Here is a 24264-nt window from a genome sequence, read left to right as displayed (position 1 = left end):
ATTTTTTCTTTTTTCTTTTTTGTAGAGATGGGGTCTCGATATGCTGCCCAGGCTGGTCCTGAACTCTAAGGCTCAAGTGATCCTCCTGCCTCAGCTTCCAACGGTATTAGGACTACAGTTGTGAGCCACCACGCCGAGCCAAACTGTACTTCTTTTAAGTACTCCACCACCACTCCTCATCTGGCCAATTTTTATCCATACTTCAAGTACCATCTTCACTGTCACCCTCTCAGGTCTTCCCCTGAAACTCTCAATCTAAATTAAGTACCTCTTAAATAATTATGTTAGCATCTATTTTTCCTTTGAAGCACTTTTTAATTTATTTTTTTGGAGATGGAGCTTTTGCTCCTGTTGCCCAGACTGGAGTGCAGAGCCGCAATCCCAGCTCCTGGCAACCTCCACCTCCCAGGTTCAGGCAATTCTCCCGCCTCAGCCTCCTGAGTAGCTGAGATTACAGGCACGCGCCACCATGCCCGGCTAATTTTTTTTTTTTTTTTTTTTTTTTTTTTAGTAGAGACGAAGTTTTACCATGTTGGCCAGGCTGGTCTTGAACTCCCGACCTCAGGAGATCTGCCCATCTCAGCCTCCCAAAGTGCTGGGATTACAGGCATGAGCCACAGTGCCTGGTCTGAGGCACTTTTTTAAATGTGTGATTTACTGATGTGATTACACATTTATCTTCTCCCACAAGACTACAATTTATGAGCACAAAGATCAGACATATTTTGTTCATAACTATGTATCTAACCCCTAGCAAAGCCTAACAGTAAATTTAAATAAACATTTCTCAGATGTACAAATCTAATCATCACAAAGTATGAAATTATACATAAATGCTAATGTTTAAGACACAGCAGATAGTCATTTTTCAAAAGACAGGTTTAAAAGGAAATTAAAAAATTTTTATGAATACAGTTATTAAGGTGGTTTGATATCAAAGTATACAATCAGTATTTGATTAATCTAGCTATAGAACAAAGGAGCTTACTTTTTATTTGATAACTTTTCATTAAAATATCCTTTTCCAATTCTATATAATCAGAGTATTAAGGAAGATATAGGGTAATCTTTATGTCCTTTAGTCAAAGAATCAGAATCCGGTTAAATATTGAGAAAGTAATTTCAGGAATAGTAAAATAATAAAAAATATTAACAGCAACAAAAAGAAATCCCCATATATGTAAAGTAAATAAAGTGAATTAATATCCAACCATGGCAACAACTGAGAGGAATTATTTATTCCAAGATAATTTAAAAACCAATTTGACTTTACTTCTGTAGAGGGATATATATATATAAAAGACAAAATAAAGAACTGAAAAACAAACTGTTTTCAGGAACCGTATTAATAGTAGTGTTGGTTATTAATATATTCTGAGATTGTTCTGAGCAGTGTGAGACAAAGGAAGTGAGAACTGTGACTTTTAACCTGGAGAAAGGAGATACATATTTAAGATCAATTAGGGTAGATAAAAGTCCTAGAGTTCTTAAATTGAATTTGAAATTAAAATATGAACTTAATGATGTCTTTCATCCTTAAATAAAATAAAAATGTATCATATTTCCCAGCTCTGTCCATTAACAGGCCTAGAAACAATGGTGAACCCAACAGCAAGTAACATTACTACAGTCAGGATATAGTCTCTAAATACCATTTCCCAGTAAAAAGAAGGACTGACTCTGGGTCTGAGGCAGGAAATATACAAGACAAGCCTGGATTTTCCTTGTTAAAACGGGTATTAAAGAAGCCATTAAACACTATTAGAGTCTTATCAAAAGAACTTAGAAGCCAATTTAAAGAGGCTACAACTATCCAAAAATGGGCCAGTTTGAACACTAACAAAGGCAGTAACATCAATGAATTGAACTACATTAAATACATTTACGGCCAATAGTTTATAAGAATACAAAAAAATTTTTAAACCTCATTGGTCATCTTTGAAGGATATGACAAAATGAACTCATTATTTTAAAAACCAGAAAATAGGTCAGGCATGGTGGCTCATGCCTATATATAATCTCAGCACTTTGGGAGGCCGAGGCAGGCGGATCACGAGGTCAGGAGATCGAGACCATCCTGGTCAACATGGTGAACCCCAGCCTCTACTGAAAATACAAAAATTAGCTGGGCATGGTGGCACACGCCTGTAGTCTCAGCTACTCAGGAGGCTGAGGCAGGAGAATCATTTGAACCTGGAAGGCAGAGGCTGCAGTGAGCCGAGATCGCACCACTGCACTCCAGCCTGGGCAACAGAGCGAGACTTTGTCTAAAAAAAAGAAAAAGAAAAAGAAAATAAAGGGAGAATCGAGCAATTATCTATATGTACCTCAGAGTAACCAAATAGTTGACTGGGGGGCAGGGAGATTACTTTATAAAATAGTCCATCAAGTAAATGAAAAAATGATAGCATAATCACTATTCTGTAACATCTAATGAATTAATCGATCTAGGCAATGATCAGTGGCTGTTATGCCAAAAAAAGAGACAACCAGGCTGACAAAAGTAAACCTGAAGTAGTCCTGCCCACCCTAACAAACAAATACATCTGAATCTCATCAATGCTCTTGACCTACTATGAATTTACAGGAAGTTCAGAAAACAGAGGAACAGATTAAATGACAAGAAGAAGATGTAATCAATAAAATCCATACTAGAAAATTCTACAGGACAAATGAACCAGTTCTTCAACAAAAACATTGTGAGAGGGGAAAAAAGGAAAGTGAAAGAGGGAGAATGAACCTATTGTGGCTTATGGGCTTTATTTGGATCCAAACCTGAATGAACAAATTAGAAAAAAAATAATGAACGGTGACTATACATTTCACTATATAATAAATTACCTTTTATAAATATGAAAATTATGTTGTGTAGTATCTGGGACTTGCTCCCAAATAATCCAGAGCAGAGTTGAGGTGGGTAGGGAGGGAATAGAGATTAAAATAAGGTAGCCTCAGGTTGATAATTGTTAAGGTTCATTATACTATTGTATTTTTGTATATGTTTGAAATTTTCCTCACAAAAGCACATTACTTAAAAACTATACATGTGACTTGTTCATTAAAAGAAACCAACATTCTCTGAAGAGTGGAATAATTAGAAAATCCTACTCTCTTCTATACCTTGATGTGTATAATAACTACATAGGTAACTTACTGATGCATCTTCAACAGCAGTGCTCATGTGGCTATGAAAACAAGATCGGTCATCATCTTCATCCATATACACTGGTGGTTCATGGGAAGTCATGAAAGTGGAAGGCTTAAAGAGATGCTTATTAAGAGGGTGCTGTCGTCTGCTTGTTGAAGACTAAATAAGAAAACAAATTTTTAATTGGGACAGTGAAAAATCATTACAAGAATCAGAAATATAAAAAATACAAATGTTACTTCCAACAAGTCTATCAGAAGAATTTCACTCTATCCTTTAGCATACTCTTATGTTGTTGCTTTCTCTATGCTTTCTGTGTTTAATTTTAAGCATAACTAGCCTTAAAAAAATTTCTTTTAAATGTAGGGGAAATACTCCAACAATGGTAAAATGAACCACATGCTCAGTATCTAGCTTATATTTGTATCCCCAGCATTTATCATACTCTTGGCAGTCAAATGCTGGCTGCACTGAACTCTTATGATCATCTTATAGAAGATCAGAGAGGATGAAGTGGCCTATGCCAGGAATAAAACTACCCAATAAAAGGAAAATATCTATAACATTATGAATATCTGAAAATACTTATCTAACATTGATTGACTGCTTATTCTATGCCAGGGGTGTCCAATCTTTGGCTTCCCTGGGCTACATTAGAAGAAGAATTGTCTTGGGCCACACATAAAATACACTAACACTAAAAAAAAAGAAGAAACTATTGTAATGTTTTAAGAAAGTTTATCAATCTGTCCTGGGCCACATTCAAAGCTGTTCTGGGCTACAGGTGGTATGTGGGCCATGGGTTGGACAAGTTTGCTCTATGCTAATGTCATTTAATCCTTACAACATTCCTATAAAGTAGTTATCATCATCTTTAATTTAAAGATGAGAAAACTGAGGACAGGGAAGTTAGGTTTCTTGTTCAGTGTGTTGCAGCTAGATAGTGGTAGAACAAGGATTATAAACTAGGCCTGTGTGGTGCCCAAATTCTCACTTTCTACCACTATGCTGCCTGCCTGTCTTGATCAATAGCACAGTCACAAAGAACACCCTCAGCTACATGGAGAACCATCATTTCACCTGCTTCCAGATTTAAACTTTAACCATGGCAAGCAATCATTGTAAATATAGCTGTACTAGATCTTCACAGCCAAAATACAGTACACCTAAGGGAAAAAAACACATGTAGGTTCTCCAGTATTCCTTTTGTTATCATTATCCAGTGTTAACTATGAAAACATATGGTTACAACACATCTATAACGTTAGCTTAGAAATTAACCATGAAAATTAGAACTCTTACATTAAATACCGATTAACATAAGGTTCCGATATTCCACAGTTATAGGATGAACTCTACATATCCAGCACAGGTTATGCTATATTTGGTGGGAAATCCAAAACATTTAAAACAATTGGCAAATTAAAACAAGCTTCCAAAGCTTGGTTAAAAAAAATTTTTTTTTAAATGTGTAAAACATGAAACTGTATAGACAATATTCTTAATGTAAAAGTACATTAAATAGCTTCAGTATGGAAGGGTAACAGCACTAGATATACTCTTAGCTTCTCTTTATGAGAAAGATGGCAGTGGTGGGGAGGGGAAAGTACCAGGATAACTTACTAAGGAAACTTAAAACAGCCAATTAGGTGTCTTTATTTTTTGCTATTACAAGAAACTGGCCTTTTTTTTTTTTGAAACAGAATCTCCCTCTGTCACCAATGCTGAAGTGCAGTGACGCAATCTCGGCTCACTACAACCTCCACCTCCCACGTTCAAACGATTCTTTTGCCTCAGCCTCCCGGGTAGCTGGGACTGCAGGTGTGTGCCACCATGCCCGGCTAATTTTTGTATTCTTAGTAGAGATGGGGTTTCACCATATTGGTCAGACTGGTCCTGACCTCGTGATCTACTGAACTCGGCCTCCCATAGTGCTGGGATTACAGGCCACCGTGCCAGGCCGAAACTGGCTACATTTTAATGTAGTGTCCTGTTTGGGAAAGAAACAGTAGCTTCTCCACCGTAGAAGGCAACAGAGAATAGTAGAAAAAGCGTGGCACCAGAATGAGAGAGAATCAGTGGTTCCCAGACTTAGCAGCTAAGTGACCAGATAATTCACTCAACATACCCGAGGGCCCAATTTCCTTATCTAATAAAAGGTTTTAGAACAGTAGAGTCTGGCTCAGAGACCCTCAATATAACAGCTATTAATATTATGTCAGTAAAGTGAAGATGGTTAAGACTATTTATACTTCAAGAATTGTAGTAAGGATTAAATATTTTATTTTTTTAAAGACATGGGACCTCTCTATGTTGCCTAAGTTGGACTCGAACTCCTGGCCTCAAGTGTTCCTCGTGCCTCAGCCTCCCAAGTAGCTGGGGCAACAGGTGCACACCACTGTGCCTGGCTTTAGAATATAATAAACCTTTCTATTCTTGGATTTATATAGCATTATCTACAAAACAGAAATTGATTGTATTTATTAAATAATCAAATATCCTAAAAACTTTACCCTCACAAAGCCCTTTCTAACATATTTTGAATCTAAAATCTTTCAAGTAGCACTCATTCATATTACTCCTAAGAAAATAATGAAGAATCATTAAAGCTCACAGAATTTCACTGAGTAGCAATAATGGAGTCCTTACCCTGCATTTATGCACAATATAAGGAAATGCTTAGAATGAACAGAAGTTTTAAAATACAGCAACACTATTCTGTCAAATGTGTACATTTTTACATAGTCATTCTTTAATAAATTTAATCTACAGTTTACTTTCATGTATTTTCTTTTACCTTTTTGGAGTATATATATAAGTTTGGTGTTCTGCCTGGTACTGGAATGCCAGCTTTCGTTAGCTTTATGAAATACTTCTGTACTCGGCTGGCAACCTAAAGAAACATGACAAGTCTCTTAACACAATGAGATGACGTACAATACCTGAGTTGTTTTTAAAAACTAAAACGTACATGAGCATCTAATGAATGCTAAGAATTCAATACTCATCAAGAATCTAAAAATAACAATAAACTGTCACCAAATACACATATATTTTAAAATCTAGGCCAAACAAAAATTATTCAAGTAAATTTAAATTTGATTCTAAAGCTAAACACATATTTCAACTTATGAACACTTGCGTCTGTAGTATAAAAACACATCTATTAATATAGATGGGAATATGAAGGAGTAAACTGCAAGATACATTTTTAGAAAGACAACCAGGGAATACTAAGGCAATGAAACAAACCTGTTTGCACAGTATAACCAAAAAGTTTACAATTAGTATACTTAGTAAGCATTCAAGAGTAACTAAGTCCATTATATGTTCATTTTTTAATATTTCGTAATGCTCCAAAGCAGAAGTATCTCAAGTTACTTGTTTCTGAAATAAACAAAAATATATACAATTTAAAAAAAAAAAAACAACAACAACACATACTACAGCACTCTGTAGCTGAAAGTGTTATGGCAGATCGCCCAATGTCAGCATTATTCTCCTTTATTAAAAAACTACCAAAAGCATGCCAGCAATCTGCAGTCATCTCCTCAATTACCTGTTTTGCTGTCCTGTTGCCCAATTCATCTGCTATCTTCTGCCACCGTCGAGATTCTACTTCTTCAGGAGGGTATTTGATGAGTAGCTGTTCCAGTTTTTTCTAAGCCATACCCAAGACCAAATTTAAGAAAATATGTATTTAATTTTAAAGACTGTATTTCTAAATAAATACATTCACATTTCATTTCTAAGTGTAATACTCTCTCCCACCTTTGGGGGTTACATTATTAGAAACCCTCATGGTAGGAAAAATTTCTAGTTAGAAACTTAAGACTTCACAGGGAACAATGAAATTAGAGAATAAACTTATGAAAGAGTTTACAAAAGTTTTCTATTCACGTAAGTAAAAAGATCTCATAAGAAAACAGAAAATAAGTAAACAAATTGGTAGATTACACATTTTAGTGATTTCCACTGACCATCTTTTCTTACTAGACTATGTCTTTCCCCTTACTGTTTTAACAAAAATGTGCAAATTCACTTAAATTTCAACTATTAAAAGAAGCTTTTCCTTCTTTTGTGTGGTCCTTTATTCAAATATTTGATTTTAATATTCCTTCTTGTCTCCTATATCTTCTCATAGTTGCAGAAGATGCAGAAAAATCTGGATGCTTGAAATAAATAAAGATTTCCCAAAGCTTTTTATAAACTGCTAAATGTATAGCTGTGGGGTTAATAACCATATGAGACAAAGATGTGCCTCAAACTTCACCCACTAACAACCCTAGCCATTAGCCAAAAAAAATGTTAGCTGTATGCCAACGCTGACTGGCTTCTTCATCTCCCTTTGACAACAAAAATAAGAATGCACTTTGAAGCTCAGTTTTACTGGCCTCAGATTTTTCTCTCTCCCAAAGCTACATTACAAAAACATCTATTTTATTCCATCCACTTCTACTGCCATCTCAAAACCCAGGTTCTTTCTTTTAAAATTATCCCCAAACAAGAGTTTACACATTCTGAAAATCCAAAATTCTTGAAGTATGCAAAAAGGTATACAAAAATAAGTCTAAATATTTAAAACTCATGGTTAACAGGTATCACAAACAACAATATATACCTGACTCAAAATATGGACTCTTTTCTTTTTGAGATGGAGTCTCACTCTGTTGCCCAGCCTGGAGTGCAGTGGCACGATCCTGGCTCAACGCAACCTCTGCCTCCTGTGTTCAAGCAATTCTCCTGCCTCAGCCTCCCGAGTAGCTGGGATTATATATGCACACGCCATCACGCCCAACTAATTTTTGTATTTTTAGTAGAGACAGGGTTTCACCATGTTGGCCACGTTGGTCTTGAACTCCTGACTTCAAGTGATCCACCCACATCAGCCTCCCAAAGTGCTGGGATTACAGGCGTAAGCCTCATAATATTGACTGTAATGTTAACTGTTTACTTTTATTTTTTAAGCCTACACAATTTTGAAATATCTATTACCTGTTCTTCAACAGTCCACAATTGGTTAAATGTTTCAGGTTTGGTATCATCACACAGGCGTCCTCTTATCATCTGCACGTAAGACAAGGCTTTTGTCAGAGAGAAAATAACAACATCTAACCTGTGATATAGCCAAATAACACACAAATTGTGGAATTTTTAAATTAATTTCGAAATATTTGAGTAAATTTTTTTTAATGTATATGCTTTTTGTTTTTACTGTTTACAAAATGCCTTCACATTATTTTATTTCGTTTGGTTTTATACTCCCAGCAATCCTGTGAAATACATAATAGTACTGTAACTTCATGTTTTAAAAAAGGAAAAGGAAATGTGGGCTCAGAATTGAAAAGTAACATGTCCACTGAGGGTCATCTACTAAGAGTGGCAAGGCCAGGACTCAAATCCTGGTCACATTTCACTACACACAAAGGAGCTACTATTTTTAGACTAAATACTATGTGTCAGATACTGTACTAGGCACATTGCATACACTACCTATTTAATCCTCAGCAACAACCCTACAACATAGGTAATATTAACTACATTTTATACAAAAGGAAACCGCAGCTTAGAGACTTCAACATAAATGATGTCTGAAGGTTCACGGCTAGTAAGTTAGGACTCCAATCTAAATTTCTCTTAATTTCAAAGTTCCTATCTCCTTTACCTTCCAGTGAAAGACCGCTTTAATTTTAAAAACACAAACCACAAAATGTTAAAATGTTTTGTCTAAAATTCAAATTTTCCTACTCCAATATTTCACACTGCTTACCTGAGGACGACTGCTTGAGCCTTCTGGACCATCACTCAAAGGCAACATAGAATATGAAAGGGACTCTCCATCCTTCTTAGGATCTAAAGGACTTTTTGGTCTAGCAGGTAAACCTACTGAAAAATAAGACCACATACAGAACCATTAAAGCAAAACATTGCCAGATATTTTTCTACTTACATTCTTATCATATGATTTCTTACCTTTATCAAAAACTAGCTTAACTCTTCTAGTATGTCTTTTACGATTTTTAAATTCTCTTTCAAAGTTCCCAAGGCTATGGGTATATTGGTCCCATACGATCTCAGGCAACTGAACAACTCTCTGTGGATACGGAAGCCCTATATCAGCCTGGGGGCAGGGGAGAAAAAACAAGATAAAGTAAAAGTCTAAATTTAATTAAATAAATAATCAACCACAGTCAAATTTTCAGATGACTCCAAATCCAAATAATCAACGGGGCATTTCTATTCATGTTTAAATCCAAATGACAATAAAGTTAATTAATATAGTCTAAATATTAAATGCTAAAGATGGTAAGTGAATAAATGAATTTAGCAAAACCTAAGTACTACTTCTAGATGGAGGGCAGTGTCTTTTAAAATAATGATAGTAATATTAAATAAAACTAACAACCCATAAATGTTCTCTGCATTCCATATACCAATATATATCACCAGTTTCATTAATATGAACTAAGAGGAATTTTTTATATGTCCACTAAAACAAACATGTTACAAGTCAACAACATAACTAATATGATAAACCTAAATAAAATAGGCAAATTGAGTTTGTATGAACAAACCCAGAAAAATAGAAGAATCAACCTTTTAAATTAAACCTAGTAGGAAAATTTTTTTCCAAAGAACATAGGACTTTTTTAATTAAAAAAAAAAAATTCTCAGACACTAATAACTTCATGGTTATTAAAGTTTCTTAATTTAATATATTTCTGTGTCTTTTTATAAAAAATTATTAAGATGGTCAACATCACATCTTTATTTCTGAAATAAAGTGAAAAGAAATTCCATTCTAGGCTGAGCACAGTGACTCAAGCCTGTAATCTCAGCACTTTGGGAGGCCGAGGCTGGTGGAACACTTCAGGTCAGGAGTTTCAGACCAATCTGGCCAACATGGTGAAACCCAGTCTCTACTAAAAATAAAAAAATTAGCCAGGCGTGGTGCAGTGCACTTGCAGTCCCAGATACTCAGGAGGCTGAGGCAGGAGAATCGCTTGAACCCGGGAGGCAGAGGTTGCAGTGAACCGAGATCAGGCCCCACTGCACTACAGCCTGGGTGACCTAGTGAGACTCCAAACTCAAAAAAAAAAAAAAAAAAAAAGAAATGAAAGTCTGTTCAAACTAAACCTGAAAGTGAAGAAACAGGAAATAATCAACAGCATACAAATCTAGTAAATATGCCTAATTGCATCCTTTTGCCTACCCGGGAAAGTAAATGAAATGAAATTAAGGTTAATGAATTTTTCATTAGTATTTACTTTACTAACACCATCTGTTTTAGTTGAATTCACTGTAAATAACCATTATAAGTCTTATATCTTTTTGTACCAGCAAATTATTTAATAACAGCAATGCAGAATCAATAAACACTTAAAGGGGCCTCACTTTAACACAGAAGATACACCAAAATTCTAAAAACCTTAGAGTTTTAACAAATCACCATATAGACTCTACATCTTTTATGATATTCAATGTTTTCTACAAGTATGAAGAGAAAGAAATGTTTACCAACTAAATAATATACCTAGAAACATTCAAATAATAAATTAACACATCTAGTGAAATAAGGTCGCCAGAGCCGCTCTCCTAATACCTGGTAGACCACTTTTGTAACTAATTCAAAACAGGTAACTCATAAAGATACTAAAGTTGTCACACAAGATAAGATTTCATTTCTTTTTTAAGAGGAGGATTCTTTTTCATCGTTTTTCAGTTCTAATCTTTTCATACAATGCTGATTAATATTATACCTCTGAAATTTAATGAACAATTAGTGGGTCCCTATTACAGCACAAATGCACATCAAGATCATCTCCATATTTACACACCAAGAAACTCATTATAAAAACCTGTATCGCTTTTAAGTGGTTAAGTGTTAAGCATGAAAGTTCTGTTTTAAGGAAAACAAAATTATGGAGAATTTTCACATTTAAAAAACGCATTTCAGAATTAAGTAAAATTTATACTTATTCCTCATGGACTTGGCTATCGTAACTCTAAAGATATTTAAAAATAGATTTTGTTTTGATCACCATTGTTTTCTCTCTCAATATGCACAAAGGTACTAGTGTGCAAAAGTAACCCAGAAACAAATGTAGTTAATCAATTCTGAAGTATTTTTTTCTTTTAGCTTTACTAATCCCTAAGTCCTGATACAGAGGAGGAAAAATACTCAAAGAAGGGGAAGATAACAGGAAAAGCTAGGAAAAAAAATGGCTAAGGAATAGGACAAGTTCCCATACAAATATCCAATAAAAGCTTCTAGCTATTTTCATTTGGATATATTTTATTGTCTGCCTGGTGGAGGTGGAAGAAGTTGGTATCTTGCCTTAAGTAGTACGGCTAATTATAGACGAAAAAAATTAAACATTTTAAAAAGTATATACCCATAAAAAAGAATTAGCCAAATTCTCTTAAGCTATTCCCAAACAGATCTTAGTAAATCTTAAGAAGGGTTCAATGTATACCTTCTTCTGGAGTTTTTCCACAAATCCAATGGGATTTTTTAGTGCTTCTCTCTGGTGTCTGCCTAAACTTTCAAGGTCTTGGACTGCTTGAGAACGCTGAGCCTCGAGTACAGCAATCGTCTGCAGTAGTCTCTGATAACTACAGAGACAAAGAAAAATATTTCACAAAAATTTTCTAGTAACAACAATAAATAAAAACTGAGTTCAAGCCATGATCTACTATTAAGTCACACAGTCTTTTAAGAGTTACCTGAAAGAGTTTAGTAAAACATATTACTGGGAATAAATGAGGTCTTCCTGAGTTACGAAGTACCTACAGAAAATAAGAGTTAGAGAAAGCAAAGCCTTCTTCCCCCATCTTAAGTTTTTAATTCTTGAACCTGAACAAGTACCAAAAGAGCATTTTGACTTTCCAACAATCCAAGTCGTTAAGAAACTGCTAGATTAAAAATAAAATTAAAATGATAAAATCTTAACACTAGGAGGGATCACTCAATTCAGGCACTTTGTTGTACTCTGTTGAAATAAGGAATCTGAGGCATGTTTTCTCGCCAAGAGACACGTGACATTGTCACATAATTCCAACGTGATCTTAGTCTCCCGGTTTCCATTTGCTCTATTATACCCTCCCTCCTATTTGAAAGATTTACTTTTCCATCAACAAATCTGTCATTTTTTTCCTCCACATGAAAGATAAATACAAATGTTCAATTCTTAAGTATTAATCATTTGAAGAGAAGAAAGGCCATAAAGATATTCTTTTCTGCTTGCAAAGGTCCATTTGGCAAAACAAGCATACAGTTTTATCCACACAAATGTATTACAAGTCATTATCCTGAAATCTCACTATAATACATGTATTCTAATATTCTCCCTCTGTTTAAATTGTCTTGCCTCTCTAATATTTAATTTCACACTACCAGCACACATAGAGAAACATGTTAAACCCAAAGCTCTGAATGCGCAAATACATTTTGCAAAACAACTCAAGGAAAAGTCAATCCAAGTTCACTTTAAAATAATTGGTTAAATCCTTAAAGTATAAGCAAAGCACAATTTTTCTATATGGCTTCAAGTAACTTTCATTTTGTTTCCTACTAGACTGTAAACTCCATATGGCAAGTTCATCTGTTTCGTTCATTGTTTTGTTTAGCTAGTATGCAACACACTTCCCAGCACGTAGATGCTCAATAGATATTTTCTAAATGAATAGATTTTCTGAATCTTTTAAGTTCAGAAGTAAGCAAACTAGCAGAAGTATCAAAGGTGAAATACTGCAGTTTTGAGGTTCACAGGCCATGGTGTCATGGCAACATGATGTTCTCTATCAGAATACTTTTCTCAGCCTGCTGTCTAAAACAAATCTTATTCTTGTTTTCAAGACCTTGTTAACTAATCTTTGATGAAATTTTTAATAATTAAGGTAAAACTGCTAATGCTGAAGGGTAAGATTCCTCTCCAGCTAGAGATATTTCATTTAAAACTAGAGCTACGAGTGGGAAAGGCAGAGCTATACTAAGTCACTACAGGATAAATTACAGAGGGTAAATCTAAACTCACTTTCACTAAGCCTTCTTTTGCTTTGAGGTGTATGCAGTGTACAAATCCTGTCTCAGCTGGCTGTTTCTACTAAGCAGGCTCACATAGGCTCAATCTTAGGGTGATGGTAGTGATGTGAGTGCTAGAAGCTATCCTCTCTAGGCAATACTCTTAATTGTCATACTGCACCTTCAGAATTCCTATCCCACTAGATGAATACAACCAGACTTACATTGTCTCTATTCCTGTTTTAAGCAGGAGTTACACACTTCAGTACCACTTTAAAAACAACTGTGAATATATTAAAACTTCAGTAAAAGGTGTAGGCAGAGTAACAATAAGGCACAAGTAAAAATAGGGTTATGAAAAAACAAGTTTGAAAAAGGTACTACAGTCAATTACAATGGCAGCTGTCTTTTTGTTAGGTTTGGAGCAAACGGACACTGGGAAGAAGGGCCTCTAATTTGAAGCCAACAAATTACCACAATTTTACAATATGTAAATTATTCCATAATAAATCTGACTTAAAAAATATTTCCAATAAAGATGGCAAATAAGGCACAGTTCTTCAATTCTGCTTCCATTTAGCTAAGACAACATGATTATCAGATTGGAAGGCCTATGATAAACATGGGTAAAGTCTTTAAGCTCAAAATAATGAAGACTCTTAAGAAAATAGTAAATTGAAGTCTTCTATCCCAGATAATTGGATTTCTCAGCGTACTCAGACACTGCACCAGTAAGATTACCATATATATATGTATGTATATATATATACACACATATATATATGTATATATATACACACATATATATGTGTATATATATACACACACATATATATGTATATATATATACACACATATATATATGTGTGTGTATATATATATATATATATATATATATCCATGAGCAGTTATGGAAGAAATTATTTAAACAAAACTGAAGTGACATCTAAAAAACAGTAAATATAGATAAATCTGTTTTCAATCCCACTCACCCACCTACACAAGCAAACTACAGAAGCTGATCCAGGCATGAATCCAAAGGCAAGATTCATTTTTCATTAATTCAACAATTATTTACTAAGAAAACAAGGCATTATCCTAAAAGCTTTAGTAATTATCAAGATAAACCAGGCATGCAGTCTAAGTATAATAGAGGAGTTAAAATTATACCACGGAGGAACTGCATGAAGTACAAATAGGGCTGCACTGGTTGTGCTGCTGGGGATGGAGGATGGGTATATGAGGGTCCATCATACTAGTCTGTCTACTTTTTTTTAATGTTTTAAATTCCCCACAATGAATGTTTAAAAATCAACTCCAATTTTGACCCCCCCACCTTTTTTTTTTTTTTTTTTTTGAGACGGAGTCTCGTTCTGTCGCCCAGGCTGGAGTGCAGTGGCGCGATCTCGGCTCACTGCAAACTCCGCCTCCCGGGTTCACGCCATTCTCCTGCCTCAGCCTCCTTAGTAGCTGGGACTACAGGCGCCCGCCACCTCGCCCGGCTAATTTTTTGTATTTTTAGTAGAGACGGAGTTTCACCGTGTTAGCCAGGATAGCCTCAATCTCCTGACCTCGTGATCCGCCCGCCTTGGCCTGCCAAAGTACTGGCCTCCCAAAGTGCTGGGATTACAGGCCTGAGCCACCATCCCCGGCTCTTTGACCCGTATTAATGGGGGAGGTGAGGACTGTACTACTCCTTCTGGGCTGATCAGCTCACAGTTGCCACTGCATTCAGCTATGCTTTGAGAAAGACAAACAGGTTCATGAATAGACAAGATGGATGAGAAACAATGTAAGATGAAATAACAATACAGTTGGCCCTTGAACAACACAACACAGTTTGAACTCCATGGATCCACTTACATGCAAATTTTCTTCTACCTCTGATATCCCTGAGACAGCAAGACCAACCACTCCTCTTCCTCCTCTACCTCAGCCTACTCTATGTGAGGACAATGAGGGTGAAGACTTTTAGGCTGGTCCACTTTCACTTAATGAATACTAAATACATTTTCTCTTTATTATGATTGTCTTAATAACATTTTCTGTTTCTAGCTTACTTTGTTGCAAGAATACAGTATAAAATGCATGTAACAGACAACATCTGTGTTAATCAAATGTTTGTGTTATATAGTAAAGCTTCTGGGTCAACAGTAGGCTATTAGTAGTTAAGTTTTAGGGGAGTCAAAAGTTATATGTGGATTTTCAACTACACAGGAGGTCTATGCCCAATCCCTGTGTTGCTGAAGGGTCAACTGTGGTGTCTGACATTTACTGAATGTGTACTACATGCCACACAAATGTTGTATTTTAAACGTAATAACTCAATCCTCACAGTAACTTTATGACCCTGGTACCAACATTCTTAATTTTAAACACAAGGAAACCAAGCACAGATTAAATAACTCCCCAAGATCATACCAGCTATTTTATTTATGGTGGAGCTGCTACGTGAGGAATGGTTAAAGTCTCTGAGAATATTTAGTCAAGAAATGAAAACCTCCACTAGAATACCATTTCCATTTTTATTTAACAAACAGCTATGCAGGAAAAAAAAACAGACTTGTTTTATAGAGTATAAAGGGTCAAACCAGGAGCAAATTGTGGTAAAGACACAATATGAAGAAAAACTTTGTCTCAGTCAAAACTAATAAAGGTGGTAGGATAGCACCCAATCACCAAGATGTTCAGACAGGTATCTAAAAGAAATTCAAACACTAAAAACCTGAAACGCTTTAATGCCAGTAAAATATCCTGCTTTTACTTTTGCTACTCACTGAACCAAGCAAGAGAATACAATAACTTAAAAAATTACACATATTTTTGCATGGATAAAATCATAGTTATACCTTTTCCATAAGGATAGCTATGTTAAATCTATTAAAATTATTTGTTATTTATGTCTAAATCTAAATCTTACACAATGCTAACAACAGCAAACTTACTTGTGTCAAAGAATTAGGGTTTTCTTATTTTCGTCTTTTGAAACAGGGAGTTGCTGTGTTACCCTGGCAGGCGGGCAGTGTCAGATTATGGCTCACTGCAGCCTCTACCTCTCAAGCTCAAGAAATTCTCTCACTTCAGCCTCCCAAGTAGCTGGGACAAGTGTGCACCACCATGCCCAGCTAATTTTTTAATTTTTTGTAGAGACAGGGTCTCACTGTGTTGCCCAGGCTGATCTCAAACTCCTGGCCTCAAGCTTTCCTCCCACCTTGGCCTCCCAAAGTGCTGGGATTACAGGCGTTAAGTCACCACACCCAACCAGAACTGTTTTTAATTTTACATCTCCAACATAAGACATTTTAGTTTTATATATTTGGCCAAAGTATAAATGCCCTTTCAAGTCCTTATCTAAGTTATTTTTACTACTTTTCAATATCTAAGTCCTCTTGAATTCTTTATTTACATTTATGAATATAAAAACATTTATATGAAAGAGTATATGGGTAAAAATCCTGACATCTAAAGAGAACGTCAAGGAATTAGTAATCTGGAGGTTGATTTACTTACTTACTTATCTATTTATTTATTTGACAGAGTCTCACTCTGTCACCCAGGTTGAAGGGCAGTGGTGCAATCATAGCTCACTGCGGCCTCAAACTCCTGGGCTGAAGTGATCCTCTCGCCTCAGCCTCCCGAGTACCTAGGGCCACAGGTATGCCACCTTTCCCAGTGAATTTTGTTCTCTGGGGTTTTGTTTTGTTTTGATTTTTGCAGGGACGGGGTCTCGCTTTGTTGCCCAGGCTGGTCTCAAACTCCTGGCTGCAAACATTCCTCCCGCCAGAGCCTCCAAAAGTGCTAGGAATATAGGCATGAATCACTGTGCTTGGCCTATAAGTTAATTTTACAGTCCAATTTCTAGGCAGTAATATTACATACACAATAATCAAGGAGGGATGGAAGGAAGGAGTACAGGAGGGAGGCATACACAGGCAGACAGAAACAGAAGGAAAGATTTTATATTCAACTGCATCAGAATCTTTTTCAAAAAACTAGATTTCCATTTCTACTATGGTAACAACCCTTAAGATTCCATGGGCATTTGTAATCTTAAAAAAAACTAATGGAGAAACATTTTTAAAAATCCTTATCAAGGACACTCTGCCAAAATATCAGCCTGATTCTTCAAAATAGTCATTAAATAGTGTCATTAAAAACAAAAAAGAGGGCCGGGCGCGGTGGCTCAAACCCGTAATCCCAGCACTTTGGGAGGCCGAGACGGGCGGATCACGAGGTCAGGAGATCAAGACCATCCTGGCTAACACGGAGAAACCCCGTCTCTACTAAAAAATACAGAAAACTAGCCGGGCGAAGTGGTGGGCACCTGTAGTCCCAGCTACTCGGGAGGCTGAGGCAGGAGAATGGCGTTCTTGCAGTGAGGAGCTTGCAGTGAGCTGAGATCCGGCCACTGCACTCCAGCCTGGGCGACAGAGCCAGACTCCGTCTCAAAAAAAAACAAAAAAAAAACAAAAAAAAAAAAACCAGAGGGCCCGGTGCAGTGGCTCACGCCTGTAATCCCAGCACTTTGGGAGGCCAAGGCAGGCAGATCACCAGAGGTCAAGGGTTCGAGACTAGCCTGGCCAACATGGTGAAGCCCCATCTCTACTAAATACAAAAATTAGCTGGACATGGTGGTGCATGCCTGTAATCTCAGCTACCTGGGAGGCTGAGGCAGGAGAATTGCTTGAACCCAGGAGGTGGAGGTTGTTATAAGCTGAGATCATGCCATTGCACTCCAGCCTGGGTGACAGAGCAAGATTCCGTCTCAAAAAACAAAAAAAGAGGGAGAGCTATACAGGAGTCTAACTAAAGTTTTATCGGAACATAGCCACACTCATTTGTTTACATAATTTCTATGGGTGCTTTCTAGCTATAATAACAAAGAGGAAGAGCTGCAATAGAATCACATTATCCACAAAGCCTAAACTATATACTATCTGGGCCTTTAAGAAAGTTTGCCAAGCCATGCTCTAGATTAAAGGACACAGGGACATGACAAGCAAATGTAATGCAGAATCTTGGGCTAGATCCCCTCAGGGGTTAAACAGCTATAAAGGACATTTTTGTGGATAAATGGAAAAATCTAAATATACATTGTGGAGTATATAATTTTATTGTACCAATGTTAAATTGCTGGAGTATAATAATGGTATTTAAAGTTATACAGGGAAATGCCCTTCTTTTTAGGAGATATTTGCTGAAGTATAAGAGGATACAACCCACTTTTAAATGACTCAGCAATTTTAAAAGTACATTGTACCAGATGGGAAGGAAAATAAGGGTAAAAGGAGAGAAAATACATTAGAAAATGTTAAGTTGTTAACAACTGGTGAATTTAGGTGAAGGTTATGCAGATTCTTATCATATTACTGTTTTAGTTTTTCTACGTTTTATACTTTTCCTAAATAAAAAACAAGGAATAAAAAGTCTTCATTATACTTTGCTACTCAAAAAGAGCAGCTTGATTTTCCTATGAACACTGAGCCTCATTAAACATACTGAAAACAACCAGAGGACATCAGGTGACTTAACAATAAACGTATGTGTGCGGCACACAAAATTTTAAAATTCAGTGAAATAAGAGCTACATAATAAGATGCTTTCTCTTCCTTAATGAAGGGCTCAAAGAGTTTACAAGAAGTGCCAATTCAGTAACTCACAAATAATCTCTCACTTTCTTTCTCTTTCTTTTCTTTTCTTCCCTCCCTCTCTCCTTCTCCCTCTTCGTTCTTTTCTTTCATTAGAGATGGTGTCTCACTCTGTTGCCCAGGCTGGAGTACACAATCATAGCTCACTGCAGCCTCAAACTCCAGGGCTCAAGTGATCCTCCCACCCCAGCCTCCCAAGTAGCTGGGACTACAGGCGCATAGCACCATGCCTGGTTAATTTTAAAAACATGTTTTATAGACAGGTTCTTGCTATGTGGCTCAAATTGGTCTTGAACTCCTGGCCTCAAGGGATCCTTCCAGGTCATCCTACCAAAGTGCTGGGATTACAAGGCATAAGCCAGGCCCACTCACTTTCAATGAAACTCCAGAAGTCAATGGTGATCAAAAGCTTTTTATGATATTCTGTATTAAGACATAAACTAATACCTCAGCTCCCAATAATATGCCTTCCAGGTATAAAGATCAATTCTGGATTGAAAATAAGTAAAATCCTGAATTTAAAATGAGCAAAGCAAAAACCAGGTACTTGTTTATTTTAAAAGTATGGACAAATCAGCAAGACACTAAGGCTTTATTAACAGGCCAAAATCTAAGTGAAAGAATAAACAGACAGGGGCAAAAGGAGAACTAAAATTGCTTTTGGCTTGAGGGCAGGTACCGAACCATGCAAGCTTGAGCTCAGTTTTCTAGACTTCACTTGGCCGAGGAACATAAGACAAAGCCACCAAGGTAGACAGTGTAATAGGAAACGCTCTCCACATTAAGCTGGGACCCTATCCCTCACTCCAACCCCCAAGGAGAGTTGCCTTTGGACTGAGGAAAGAAGACATATTTTACTGCCCCAAATTATATTACCTGGGTGGTCCCCTAAACCTCAATCCATGACTACAGTTTAAGTCAATGGCCCTGGACAAGGACACAACCCCCTCCCACCTCCAACGCTGAATCAAGATACCCACAGAAGCAAATGCAATCCTGTCTAGAGAAATACATTTTCATCCTGGGCCTCAAAGATAATCCATAAGTAATTTTCCAAAGAAAATGAATAGCTCACATTAAAAAAAAAAAAATTGTTCCTTTTTTTTTTTGAGACAGAGTTTCGCTCTGTCCCCCAGGATGGAGTGCAGTGGTGCGATCTCAGCTCACTGCAACCTCCGTCTCCCGGGTTCAAGTGATTCTCCTGCCTCAGCCTCTGAGTAGCTGGGATTACAGGTACACACCACCACGCCTGGCTATTTTTTGTATTTTTAGTAGAGACGGGGTTTCACCACGTTGGTCAGGCTGGTTTCAAAATCCTGACCTCAAGTGACCTGCCCACCCTGGCCTCCCAAAGTGTTGGGATTACAGGCATGAGCAACGGTGCCCAGCCTGCTCACATTAAAAAATTATCAAGCATGCAAGAAAGCAAGACACAAATAATAAGAATAAAAGATGAGCTCAAAAATATTTATAAGGTATAGGAAACTACAAAAATTGAGCATGTAGCTCTGAAAAGGAAGCAAATAAAATATTTAAAAATACAGTAACTAAAACTAAAATCTCAGTGGGTTCAAATTTTCACTTCTGGAAAACACAGACAAGGCAAATTCAGAACAAATTCTTCCCTGAAGACAACCAATATAAAGCTGGAGAAAATATTTTAAAGTTTTTAAAAGCATCAAACAGCTAACAAAACTGTGAGTTATTACAAGGCAAAGATCCACAAGATGGAAACCAGAAAGATAAAACATGTTTTGGGGGCACTTTTGCCTGGAGCAATTTATTGATCCAGAAGAGAGGACTGAGAGGCTGAGCAGTCCTTTTGACAGCTTAAAACAGCAGAAGATCAGAGTTGGAGTCTAGGGCCTATCAAGGGAGAACTTTGAAACCAGTCCAGCCTTTGGGCTGAGATCCTGAAGGTCTATACCTTAGAACTAAGTATGAACACGAAGCAAACAGCTTTCTCAGAACAGACTAGAATATCTCAGTTTGGAATTAATTAGTAAAGTTAAAGATGTACATACCCTAAGATCCAGACATCCCAGACCTAGGTACAACCTCAAGAGACTCTTGAATATACATAGTGTAAGACATATGTTCATAGCAGCATTATTAATAACCCCAAAGTCCATCTAATATGAATGCTTAATATAGCAATGAAAATTGACATCTATTTACATCAACACATATAAATATCACAAACATAATGTATTACAAATGGACAGATACAGTGTGGTTCAAAAGCATGAAAAACTAAACTTTATTGTTAAAGGATACACATATAGGTGGTTAAAAGCTTTTAAAACAGCAAAGAATTATTTTCTCAAAAGATCGTATTTACCTCTGGGAAGAGGAAAGGGGCAAGGTATAACTGAAGAACTATTCCTAGGAGACTTGTGAAGTACGATCAGTATTTTATTTCTTAACCTGGATAGTGGTTAAACAATGATAGGTTATTTGATTTCATAATTACTCTATAACTGTGCATAAATATTTCATTAGTCTTATATGCATAAGAAATTGCACAATTTTTTTAAAGGGAAAATAACTTTTCTAGGAAGAAAATGTTACAAAGAGATCACCTGCACTCTTTTAGAACTTTAAGATTCACCTAAGAGTCCTAGGTTCAAGTTCCAGCTCTACCAACAACTAACCATGGTATTCAAGTCATTAAACCTTGGGTCTTGCTTCTTTGTCTTTAAAATGAAAACGGGTAAGACAGATAATTGCAAAAGCTTTTCTTCCAAGCAATATATTCAAGGATCCTAAGATACTTGTACTATTCAGGTCACTCATTACTACATATCCTTTCTGACTTGTAAATGGATTCCATTTATGTTGTATACACAAATACAGCATTAAGTCTCTGCTCTCCGCTTTCTTCATCAATAATCAATCTGACAATTGGGCTTATCAGCTCTCCCACAGCTAGAAGTATGCAAAGTTACTGCCCTCAAAGAGGAGAATATTTAAAAAGACCTATGTGATAAGTTTCTCCTACTTCATAGTGTCTACTCATAAGGCATTAATAACATTTCTCTCACAAAAGACACTTCTAAAAGGAAATTATCAGGAATATTATGGTGGGTTTATGAAGAGACTGGCTGTTCCCTAGGTCACTGAATAGTACACTTCCTGAAGGAGAAAATTTTTAGGTACACCTATCCCTTTAGATCTTAAAATGAATGTCTTATTTTATTATATTGTGTGATTTTTTAAGAGGAGAGCCATTTTTCTACATCTTTAATGCTGTCCCATAGCATAGTAAAGTTCAAGAAACAGATAGTGCTCATAAAAATGAAAATAGAAACTACAAAAGAAAATAAGAGCTGAGTAGTGATACAGATGGATGACTTTTCAGTTTCAACAGTTCAGATATAGTTCTAGATTATATTTAGAGCATTGTTTTAATATTCTGTTTATGACATCTTGGGAGTTAAGCATACTAAAGGAACATACAAGCCTCAATTCTTTGCAACACTTAACACTTAGATGAACACATAAAAGACAAACTTGCCAAATTTATGAATATGAAGCTGAGAAAGATAGGAAATACTATAGATTTTAAAAATCAGGATTAAGAAATAACAGGCAAGCTAGAAAACTAGATCAACAACAAGATAACATTTAACCACATAAACAAAAAATATGGCATTGAATTACAAAACAACCAGATAAGTATAGGATGGCATGAACTTGCCTTGACAGGCCCCCAGCCCCCAAAAAAATTGTGGTCCTCTCAGCTGGATCATTGGCTTACTATGAGGTAAAGTATAAAGTGCTGCTCAAAAAACATGTAATATTATCCTGAACTTGCATCAACCCATTCAAACGCTTACCACACACATTCACTGTACGTTCTGTTACATCAACCATTCTAAAGGATGCACATATAACCAACATGCAGCACTACCTTCAAGACCATTACAATTTAGGGAAGGAGATGTGACTGTGTGAACAGTAACTATTTAAATATTGAAAAATAAGAAAGCTTATAAAATTCTTAGTCAATTCCTAGAATTTGCTAGACTTTTAATGATTAATATACTCTAAGAGAAATACACATATGCAAAATTTAACTAGCCATGATGAATGCATAAGCATGTTATGAACAAAATGACCATTTCAGGGAGATACAAACAATGCATCATATAAGAAGTAAAAAGCAAGTTGAATCCTGAAAAATAGATGGAATTTCAAAAGGAAAGGTAAAAAGAGGTTAAGACATTCTAGACAGAATATCAAATATTACACCTTATCAGGCTCTTAGTTTCCTCTTCTACAAAATAGGACAGTCTCCAAAATCTGTCCAATTCCAGAATCCCCAGGAAGTAGAGCATCTATACATTTTTTTAAACTTCACAGATTATTGTGAAGCATGCCCTTCACAAATTGTTGTAAAGCATACCATTCTAATGCAATAGGGAGTAAATGCAAGTTTTAAACAAACAATGATTATACAAGCAAACATTTGCATTTGGAAGGCTAATATGATCACAATGTATAAGATAAACTTCAGAGAGATGAAAATGGCAAAGGAAACTTCATAAAAAGCTATGTAGCTGACATATAAAATTACACTCTGAGCATCCTATTTAGAACTGAAGTTGTTAATCAACTATGGCTCTGAAAAGCAGAAAACTTAAAGAAGAGGGTATACTGAAAAGCAGAATAAGGCATACTGAAACTGCATTCAAGATACGAATACTTGCTACGTAGAAAAGAGAACAGACCTATTTCAAGTCATCCCACAGTCAAATCCATATCACTGAGTAGAATTTCTGGGGAGGAATCTGAGGCTTACCACCAAGTAAAGAATTTGTTGTAACAAACAATGGTATGTACTATTTCATAAAGTAGTGAATTCCCTAGAACTAGATAAACTGAAACAGATATTGAATGACTGACCATCAAAAGGATGCTGCAGAGAGGTGGTATATGAGATGGAAGTTTGGATTAGACTTTAATCAGTTATTCTAAATCAATGTTTCTAAAGATACTCGAAAAGAACATTTAAAAAAATTTCTTCAGTCTAAAAGGCTATATATACTTTATGATTCTCATCATATGACAATTCATAAAAGGCAAAACTACAGAGACAGTAAAAACATCAGTAGTTCCTAGAAGTTTAACGCGGTTGGAGAAGGGTTGCATACATGAAGCAAAGGGAACTTTTTTTTCAGACGGAACGTTTTTTCCAGACTGGTGAAATTTTTCCATATAACACTGCAATGTTGGGTATATAATACCATGCATTTATCAAAACCCATAAACCTTTAACGCACTAAGAATGAATCTGAATGTATGCAATTTTTTTTTTTTTTTTTTTTTTTGAGACGGAGTCTCCTTCTGTACCGGCTGGAGTGCAGTGGCGCGACCTCACTGCAAGCTCCGCCTCCCAGGTTCACGCCATTCTCCTGCCTCAGCCTGCCGAGTAGCTGGGA

At 36.2% G+C, this 24264-nt stretch overlaps 1 protein-coding gene across 48 annotated transcripts in view; it reads right to left on the bottom strand.

Moving 5' to 3' along the window:
- The window catches only part of ZZZ3 (zinc finger ZZ-type containing 3), a 122028-nt gene that overhangs the window by 7877 nt on the left and 89887 nt on the right, over positions 1–24264 (bottom strand). For 26 of the 48 annotated variants that reach the window (XM_077953920.1, XM_077953752.1, XM_077953967.1 and 23 more), the window contains 7 exons: positions 11626–11764; positions 9122–9269; positions 8919–9034; positions 8144–8215; positions 6708–6809; positions 5946–6041; positions 3155–3307 (listed from right to left, as the gene is read on the bottom strand). In XM_077953920.1, coding sequence (XP_077810046.1) covers positions 3155–3307; positions 5946–6041; positions 6708–6809; positions 8144–8215; positions 8919–9034; positions 9122–9269; positions 11626–11764 — 826 coding nt within the window. The remainder of the gene's footprint in view (positions 1–3154; positions 3308–5945; positions 6042–6707; positions 6810–8143; positions 8216–8918; positions 9035–9121; positions 9270–11625; positions 11765–24264) is intronic. The other 22 variants (XM_077953928.1, XM_077953844.1, XM_077953864.1 and 19 more) reach the window with 1 other exon arrangement.

The sequence above is a fragment of the Macaca mulatta genome, chromosome 1 (assembly GCF_049350105.2).
Source record: "Macaca mulatta isolate MMU2019108-1 chromosome 1, T2T-MMU8v2.0, whole genome shotgun sequence".
In the NCBI taxonomy this organism is placed as follows: domain Eukaryota; kingdom Metazoa; phylum Chordata; class Mammalia; order Primates; family Cercopithecidae; genus Macaca; species Macaca mulatta.
The sequence above is the reverse complement of the archived record's forward strand: the minus strand, read 5'-3'. Positions and strand labels throughout refer to the sequence as shown.